The 10,000-nt window shown below is 43.1% G+C and overlaps 1 protein-coding gene across 1 annotated transcript in view; it reads right to left on the bottom strand.

Moving 5' to 3' along the window:
- The window catches only part of LOC105895318 (transmembrane protein 211), an 86,771-nt gene extending 76,777 nt beyond the window's left edge, over positions 1 to 9,994 (bottom strand). Inside the window, exon 1 of the mRNA XM_031571558.2 lies at positions 6,892 to 9,994. Coding sequence (XP_031427418.1) covers positions 6,892 to 7,206 — 315 coding nt within the window. The 5' untranslated portion in view covers positions 7,207 to 9,994. The remainder of the gene's footprint in view (positions 1 to 6,891) is intronic.
- Between the last annotated feature and the right edge of the window lie 6 nt (positions 9,995 to 10,000).

The raw sequence follows: 10,000 nt of genomic DNA, 5'->3' as shown, positions 1-10,000 counted from the left end.
TGCTTCAAACCTGGCCTGGCCTATCAATCATACACACACACACACACACACACACACACACACACACACACACACACACACACACACACACACACACACACACACACAGACACACACACGCACACACACACACACGCGCACACACACACGCGCACACACACGCGCGCGCACACACACACATGCTCGCGCACACACACACATGCACACAGACGCACACACACGCGCACACACACACAGTCACTCACAGTGTGGGCAGCTGTTCCATACCTGCTTCAGTCTGAGCTGCCACCCTGAACCACTGCCCTGAAACACTTTAGCTATCTTAAGTCAAGCAGGACAAATCTAAAATACCAGAGCCAATGACTTCAGCCCAGTGACAAATGCTCTGGTTTCTCTCCATTGTGTGTGCCAAATTGGTTTCAGATTGGATTGCCTTCTGGAGTGTGGACACAAAATCGGTCATATCCCAAATGAACCTTTGAGGACCTCTGCAGACAGGCTGTGATAAAACAGTAATGGCGGTACAATCTCCAAGGAGCGCTTCAGACACACTCACAGATATTGTTGATAGACTTTCACTGATATCAATGTGAAGCTGTTTGAAGCTTAATGTAGCCTAGACACAGATCTAAAGAAACCACAGAGCTGTGCATCGCATTTTTATGTCAACATGCAATAGTTCACTACTCATTCCGAATATGACAAAATACACTACTTGTGTCAGTAAAACCACAATCTCTGTGACTGTGCCAACATTGTTTTGTCCATCTGATATGTCGTAACACTACCCCTTTTTGCTGATCTTCTCCAGGGCCCGTGCTGAACGGATGATGATGGCGAGTCCAATCCATCAGAATCCACACAACACCATTCCCAGGAGATCCACAGGCGTTTTCATATTCCGTGTGTGCAACCGATGGAGCCACAACCGGATTAAAACATCATCAAATATAAATGAAAACCTGGCCCTGATAGGAAAAGTCAGTGCCAGCCTGTATCTTCACATCCATCGACACTTCACAAAACCTCCCATCCTTTTTCCACATCACTCCTTCATACTGAAGCTCTCGCCTCAGATACCATGTGCACTGCTACATCAGGCTGCTCAGGGTTAATGTGACAGTCGAATTGGCACAAACATCTCTTGACCTGATTTCCCCCCAAGGCACGCTGTCAAAATATCCTGACGACATTTATCGGTTTATTTGGACTGCTCTTCTCAGTCTCTTGCTGAAGCTACCTGGCCTGTCATCCAGGGTAATGATCATCCCTGCCATCAACTGTCTCCTGGTAAAGCACCGAAATAACCTCGTTATCCACTGGCAATGTATTTCCAGGGGACAACAAACCATTTAGGCACCAACAGATGTCCCAGAAGGAAAAACGTTTAGGCTGCCAGCATAGTCTTCACTGACACATTTCTAAAGCATAATTTCATTAATGCTGGTTTTGCATCACTGCCAGGCTTGTGAAACAAAATGGATTTCAAGCAAGTGTGCCATGACATGAAATGACTAAGTAATCACTAACAACACTGTTCCTGAGGGTTGTAACGACACTGTGCTCAGAAGACAAGCAAAGCTAATGTAGTTTAAATGACTTGTTTTTTAACAGTGAGTTGAGGCATGTTGAGATACAGGGTGCTATACTGCAAACCCCTCACAGACATGCTGCACACCAAATACACATTTTCTTCATCTTCATTCAACCCCATTATCTTTCTCTCTGTTCCTGTTGCCAGTTTAAAATACTCAATCTAACTCACAGCCTTGGGACGGACATTGGAGCTGTATATAAGGTCATTTGATATGAGAGTGATAAGGGTTTTGGAAGTTAATGTTGAACCAGTGAAGTGATCTGATGCAGTAATGCAGTGAGACTGGTATCACGCTATGGTCTTGAGACCTTTGATTCCTTGATTGTCGATTAATTCCCAAGTGAAAGGACTGTGTGTTCTGAATCTGTACATTTTCACTGATCACAGTAACACACAACCATCCTTACAGTGTGTAAGGACGTCATGGGGTAAAACCTTCTCCAGGGCCTGTGCTGAACAGATGATGATCGTGAGTCCAATCCATCAGAATCCACACAACACCATTCCCAGGAGATCTACAGGCGTTTTCATATTTAGTTTGTACTGAATATGCGTGGAGCCACAGCCGGATTAAAACATCATCAAATATAAATGAAAACCTGGCCCTGATAGGAAGAGTCAGTGCCAGCCTGTATCTTCACATCCGTCACCACTCCACAAAACCTCCCATCCTTTTGCCACATCACTCCTTCATACTGAAGCTCTCGCCTCGGATACCATGTGCACTGTTACATTAGGGTGTCAAAAAATACTTTTCCGTGAATCCTTTTATCTACCTGCAGTTAGCTGTATTTTCTTTCCACCAATTTATTTTCTGAGACATCTCAGAACATCAAAAAGACTAATGTTACACAGTCTTGTAGCATTATCCTTGTCTAACTGAAACATCACCAAGTCGGACCGTAAGTGGGACTATTCCATTAGCCATGCTGAGAGCCAGAGTCTATTCAGGGCACCATACGTGAGTGAACATAGAGAAGCAAGGCGACATGCCCTGAGGTGAAAGATGTCAGGCAGGGATGCTGTTAATCTATCGAGAGAAAAGCCCCTTGACTCTCTATGACTGCTGGCATGAATGGCTTCGATCTCAATACTTATTCTCCATACATCCCCCATGTGGAAATGCACACACCAAGACATAGTATATCTCTCAGTCTGACAGGGAATCCAATCTCACTCTCTCTCTCTCTCTCTCTCTCTCTCTCTCTCTCTCTCTCTCTCTCTCTCACGCTGCTCCTGTGCGGCTCCTCCATGCCGTTCTGCTCCCTTATTTTTGGTTGGCGGAGAGAAGGAGACTGGGCCGCATCCATCATTTTATTAGGCATCTGTGTGACGAGCGTGATAAAAACCTACTGCTCGCAGTTCGGTTCCGCAGGCACTAGCGCCGTAACAGGTTCAGAAGGAGGAAATTACTGCCTCCTTGTGATATGATATACGGCAGCGAAAGCAGGGAGAAAAAATAGATGAAAATAGCCTGAACTGGTGGTCTGTCACATACCAATAAATGCTTCCAGAGCACACGCCAGATATAACCCCTTTCTCTCAAGGAATTTTGATTATTTATGCAGTTGAGCCTGAAATACTTTCAGAGAAAATGTACCTGATGTGGGAATAATAATAATATGCACACCAATGCGTCGTGGCAGGACCCCAATTTACCTAATGTGTGAGCAAAGGTGTGGGGAAAGTAATCTGTTATGTCGTTTTTAATTCATTTAAATGAGGCCGATCACATAAAAAGTGAGAAGGGAGACAATGACAAACTTTCTGTCTGCCATTATTCTAAAAAGAAAAGAATGGAGTTGTATTAATACACTGGTGCGTGATTTGAAAGCCACATAGTTTTCACTTACTCCCATCTCCCAAACACAAATCACCAGCTAGAAGTACTAAGAGCACTGGAGAGTTACCCAGCATGCTCTTGGTCAGGACCAATTCACGGTCCAAGGGTTTGCAGCAGGAGAGCCAATATAAGTCATCTCCACAATAACAACATGAGCAACAATTGTGAGAAATTCACTCTGGCAATCACAACAGAACTCTTCATCCTTCTCCTCCTCGCAACAACAAACAGCAGGGTGGGCCATCTGCACTGGGGTTCGGGAGTTCAAACAACAGCCAAAAAAGCAACAGAGTCAGATTATGGAGGAACAGAGTTCACACAGTCCTGGATTACTGTAATCTACAACATGCAGTGACAGAAATCATGGGACATAATGACAATCCTCATTAAAGACAGTCTCAGGGGAAGGGGGCACTGATGGAAACCATTATGGGGCACAGTCGTGAAATTAGTCAACACAATACGGACTAAATCATGAGCAACTTTCCCACATCATGGATGTAAAATGATGCCATTGAAACACACAGCTTGTGTTGTTTTCCTGGATTTTATTGGCCTGTTTTTTTGTCATCCAAGTCATCCGTCCATGTGAGTAAAGTGCGGACGCTTCTAAAGCCTCAGAGAGGGATGCTCAGGGAGCCAGTATCACAGGCTGGGGTTGCTACCTGTAGGGTTGGCAGCTCTGCTGAGTGACAGGGAAAATGAGGGTTTCAAAAACATGGAGAAAGGGGGAAAAAGCACAGGCAGACCTAAAGGGGTACAGTATCATTCAAAGTATTCTGTATGGGTAGACCACTCTCAAAGCGCCCCAGAGCTCAATCACTGCCCCTCATTTCAGCCACACACCCCACTACAGGAGGGCTCCGATTTATAACCAAGGGAATGCCGGCCCCCAACTGTGCTTTCCACCAACCAATTCCTTTTTAAAGAGACAAGAATTGCAGTAGCTAGGTGAGAAGGTGCAGGCGACCGTGTTTGGCCAACAGGTGTTAAAACTCTGGCTCCCCCCGCACACATATCTCTGCTCTAAAGGCCCTATTCCATCTTCATCAATGAGACATGTGTTTAGACGGGGGCCCTTTATTCACTGGGGCCCTGGGAAGTAAGTTTGACTATTCCACCCACTCAAAGGTCCTGGGCCTTCATTGACAGACGGTAAAAAGAGTCTGCTTAGGCACGGTGGAAGCTGGGAGACGTGCTGCAGGGCCACCCACACATAGCCAGGAGAGTGGCAGGAGTGGTGAGAGGTTGAGGGAGGGCTGAAAAGGAGGCAGAGAACACAGAAGAATAATCTGCACACCAATGAGTCGTGGCAAGACCCCAAGACGTGCGCGTGATGAAACTTTAATGGGCTTCTCCTCACCTTTATTAATGGCCATGGGGATGTGCTGCCTTTCTCCATGGTGCTTCACCATGCTGCTCATGGATGCACCCACATACAGTACATTATATATATATATCAAATACTGCCCGTCAGCACATTTCATTGAGGGACAAAAAAGAATCACTCTGGAAATGGCATGGTGCTGCTGATTGTATGGCAAGGCAGTTGAGACAGCCTGAGCAAATGTATGCAAAGCAAAACAAACACTGAGGGCAAGTGGCTGCAGCACACACCAATGCCAAACCTGCTAACCCAGATAAACTAACAAAATACATATACCGAGAGAACCTGCATGAGAAGACAGAGTAGAGGAAGAAGAAAGAAACGCTAATGCCAGGCTGCTCCGGTGAATGCAACCAAATAGAGTGCCCACCAACTGCATCCACATTACATTCAAGCCAAAAACTGTTTTTTTCTGATTCAGAACTCCTTGAGAAAAAAAGATGCATCTTTTTCTGCCCCATTCATAATCCCACAATCAAAAAATGGTAACTTATTAATATCTCCTTTCAAATGCTAATTTTTTGTCTTCATGCATAAATCATAACTCCAGAGGTTGCTGGTATTGCGGAGGCAAGTGAGTGCTTTTTCTGACACAAAGGGGGGTCTAACCGGCCTGTTCTCTGTGCTCTGTAATCTGAAATGAAAAGAGCCTATTTAAGTACTGGACAGCTCTGTAGGAATCTGGAACAACAAAGCATCTTGACTGAATTCTGAAGAAAATCTGTCTGTCTGTGGAGTTCAGGCTTAGAGGAAGCCTTTTAATATGTTGATCTATGCTGTCAAATGAAAGGGCTGGCCTTATATTTTCCATTCTCTATGAAGTGCACATCAAGTCTCTGATTTTGAGTAAGAATATTATCCAAGATATGGTGAACTTATTATTTTATGGAACAGGACCTTATAACTTAAATCATAATTAAAACCTTTAGATTTACAAACCCAATCACAATACAATGCTATCTTCATAGTTTTAATGCTTACATGTGACACTGATAGAGAAGTAGGTAATATGATTAATATAATTGCTTTACTATAAGTACAACAGTTTATATGCAAGGCCATCTTATTTGCAGAGAACGACTTAATAGCTGAGGATCAAGTTAACTGATATGAATATGGTCCCCGGATGACTATCAGACCATATTAAATGTAACCAGCTGGACAGATAAGCCAACAATTCAAAAGTAGTTGATAAGTAATTGAACTGCTGGCAAACTTCAGAAACTTCTAGATGTGCAAGACTTGCACACCCAGGGCAACAAACATTTCTGATATTGTGGTCAAACTGTATCACATCTTGCACAATTGTATGACAAGTTAAAATATTTGGGATGCCCATGTCTTACTTTGAAGTGGACAAGTACCTGCCTCTCCCCTGCTGGCAGGGACATATGATCCCATGAGACATACCTGTCTACCTACAGTGTATACCTGCTTAAAATAAGCACAAAGGGCAAGGTAATGCTTAAAAAACAATATGACTTCCTCTGCTAATGGTGTCTGGCAGATACATTCAAATATGTCAGTCAGAAAGCTTGTAAATGTGGTTATAAAAATGACTGAACTCTCTGCACAGGTGGCAGGTATGGAACATTGGTTATTTTCATAACAGTGCACCACAAAATACATTTTAGTGGGGAAGTTATGATATGCCATGACAAAAACAGACCTTGGGCTCTGAGATTTACAACCCCCCAGCTGGAGCTGTGTAGATTAATCTTAAAAACTGATTTACATAAACATCTTCAGAGGCACCTGCCACACAATGATTTACATAAGTGCACTTGCCCCATCATGACACTGCATCCTCTTTCTATCCTTTAAATAATTCAGCTGCAGATTATGAGCATAGGGACTCATTTTGCACAGTATGATGCCATATTTAGGCTATAGCCAAATCACAAGACAGAGTGTCTTTGAAACAAAGCACAATAAAGTATTTTGATTGAAACACTGGGAAAAGTAGAACGAAGGTAGCCTATAAGTAGGTTTTAAAGTAACAGGTCAAAACTAAACAAAAACATTTTCCCCACATAAAATCATATCCATTCTACATCGTTTTACCTGCCAAGAACTGGACGGAATTTCATCAAATCTTCCAAGGCCCCCGAAAGTGTAACATCTATACATATGGTCCATAGACTCGGAGCAATGCCAAAGTAGTCCGAAGCTCACGGAATCCTTGTTTTTCAAGTGCTCCTTCACAATCCATGCAGGTGAGATAAAACTGAAACTACACACGGCAACCAGGGCGGACGACAGGAGAACCCAAAAACAACCAACGCAGCTGAACATCCTCGCGGCTTGGGGAAACGGGCTCGGAGACAGATCAAACCCAATCCCGGCTTCTTTCTTCTTTCTATCCAGCAACGAATGCATTTGGAGTTCACTCGCCCAGGTAGTTAAAAAGAAGCTCTCCACTAGTGTTGTATCAGATAACCATCACTTGAATTGTGACAAATAGTGCCCTTCTTTCGACAAATGCATCGAAAAGGTAGATGAACGCCCAGCGCATGGGTTCAATAAAACTACATCAGTTCACAAATGTAACTTCTAAAGAATGATTAGTCCCATGTTGACAGGACAAAGATTCTTCTGTAAAACATTCTCCATCAGATGTAATATCCGATATTGTATAGTCATTAACAGGTGCAGACAGAAACGTTTGTCACACCCAAAACATAAATACCGTTCACGGAGCACGCGCAACTGTCATCCTGCGGCTGAGTAGTCCTCTAGCCTATGAAAATATCTCTGTCTCGAGCTCTTTCCTGGCATATGAAAGGTAAAAGAGGACTGGTCAAATGACGTTCGATTGCTACGGTCCACTTGTCCCGGGCGGCAGTTGAGTTGTAGCTTCAGTTGAGAGCTTGAGCGTAAGTGTGGTTGCCAGTAGGAAGAGTGGTCAAGTTTACAGTACACGGCCAGCGTCGCGCGCTGGAGTGGGCGTCACCTCCTCATGTGGGACGTTTTCAATGCTCACCTCACAGGACTACCTGCGCTCATTGTTCTCATCATTTGATCTGTTTTTCTACAAATTTGATTGTGAAATTTGTTGAAAGCTCCTTAACACGGGGTTGCATAGCCTATGGTGGTAAAACTGATCATTGTCGTTGTGTGAGGAAAATAAACATTTAAGTGACAAGGTGTTTCAGCAAGTCATCAAGGCGCCTACTTTATCATACATTTACAGTATGATCCAAGCGGCCTCACTTCCAACATGAGCCGCCTCCTCAGACACGACATGGATCCGAGCGCCATCATCTGGCCGCTTCACGGAACAGTTCACTGAAATTAAGTGGAACCTTGACCATCTGACTGCAGATGTACATCTGCTTTTAAGGATGTAACTATCTCTAGGAGGTATAACATGTATTTACTTAGTTTGAATGTGTTTGGTTAAATAGTTTTAACAACTCTCTAAGCTTCTTATTACTTTACACAATCCAACTTCAAATAACGACAAGATACAGCATTTCAATAATATATGTATTTAAATCAGACACAATTTAAATATATTATAGATTAGGTACACATATATACGTCAGAAAACATATTACAGGTACATAGTACCAAAAGTCTTTTTCTGGTTCTTTTCCACATCTCAATGAGGTCCAACGTAATCTTAACATTATATTCACTGAGTACACTTTGTAAATGAACAGTCATCAATGAAACTTGCTTTTGACATTGGTTTTTCATATCATACAAAAACAAAACAAAACAAAAAAAGAACAACAACCACCATAAAATAACTAACAGTAATACATGGGATAAACCAGAAATCTACATCATTATAGCACACAGCCTGGAGTTTTACATTGCAACTAGAACTTCAGTCCACTGGAGTTGAACCGGTTTCATGAAATTTTTATGTATTTTATATATCAGTGAGAAGGTGACAGGAAGTTGCTACAAGTAGCAGGCAGAGCTTCTGCCAAACCTGAAGATCAGTTCCAGTTTTACTGAGACTAACGTTCCCCTGAACCGTACACAAGCGGAAATGACTTCACTTCTAGGACCAGTACGACAAAGAAAATATTACTCCAGGAGAACAAAGAATTACAGTTGTAAATAAATCTGCCCATGGAGCCTATTCACAAAGTGTAACTCTTTCATTAAAAAATGTATCACGACTTCAAAGATGATTTCTTTAAAAGGGAATGAATGATGGAGAGAAAGAGCGGATGGGAGAGGGAGAGGAAAAGGTGGTGAATAATCTGGTCTTCATCACTACGACTGGAATCCTCCTTCACCTCCGTGTGCCTTTCCTTTCCGGTTGGCATGGTAACAGCAGAATATCAACACAGAGGCTTTTTGAAGTTCTGCAGCCTACAAGTTTCCTCCCGGCAAGCTCGCCTCGGGCCTTTGTTCAGTAATGCCTGATGCTGTTGTGCGCCGTCTTTGTTTACTCACTTGGCTGCGTGCTGCTTTTGTCTTCATGTACTTGAAAAGTCCTTCTAGTGCTTGATATGGAGAAGGTGGATGATTCCTTTATTTTTTTGTTGTTGTTGTTGTTGTAATCACAAACATACATAGAAACATGCTTCCTTCCATCCACACAACCTCCTTCCAAAAGAGCGCAGCCAAATGCAGGAAGTCATGGAATGCCTTGATCGATCTTCATAAAGAATGTTGTTCTAAGAGTTGCGTGGAGTGTGCAGGTCCATCTCGTCACTCCATCTCCACTCAGCTCCAGGCTATAGCGAGGGGGCAAGGGAAGGACAGCAACTTTGGTTCTTCAGGGCACAAGGGTCATAGCTGCATAGAGAAGCAAACAATTTGTTAACAAATGGAAGCACACGGACGCATCATGCTTCACAGCAAAATATGCTTCCTTCCAGATCAAATATTCTAAATATAGTCATGCAATGTCATCCACGGCCTCAATGCACTTGGATGACAGTTGGTAATCCCTGACACTAACCCCCCAACACAAATCCTTTAGCTTTAGTGTTTTTCAACTGGTCTGGCCTTGGAACCTACAATGTATCATGATCATTAAGTTTTGAATTTTATAGAATTCAAATAACCATAATAAATGGGGCCTCTAGTTGAGACAGCTAGTAAGTTAAAGCTCTCGCCGCTCATCTTCCTGCACTACTCCAGCAGACACTCATACAGTAGGCTATGCATCTGACTCTCATACAGTAGGCTATGCATCTGACTCTCA

The sequence above is a fragment of the Clupea harengus genome, chromosome 8 (assembly GCF_900700415.2).
Source record: "Clupea harengus chromosome 8, Ch_v2.0.2, whole genome shotgun sequence".
NCBI classification, from domain to species: Eukaryota; Metazoa; Chordata; class Actinopteri; order Clupeiformes; family Clupeidae; genus Clupea; species Clupea harengus.
This window is presented reverse-complemented; position numbering and strand designations above follow the sequence as displayed.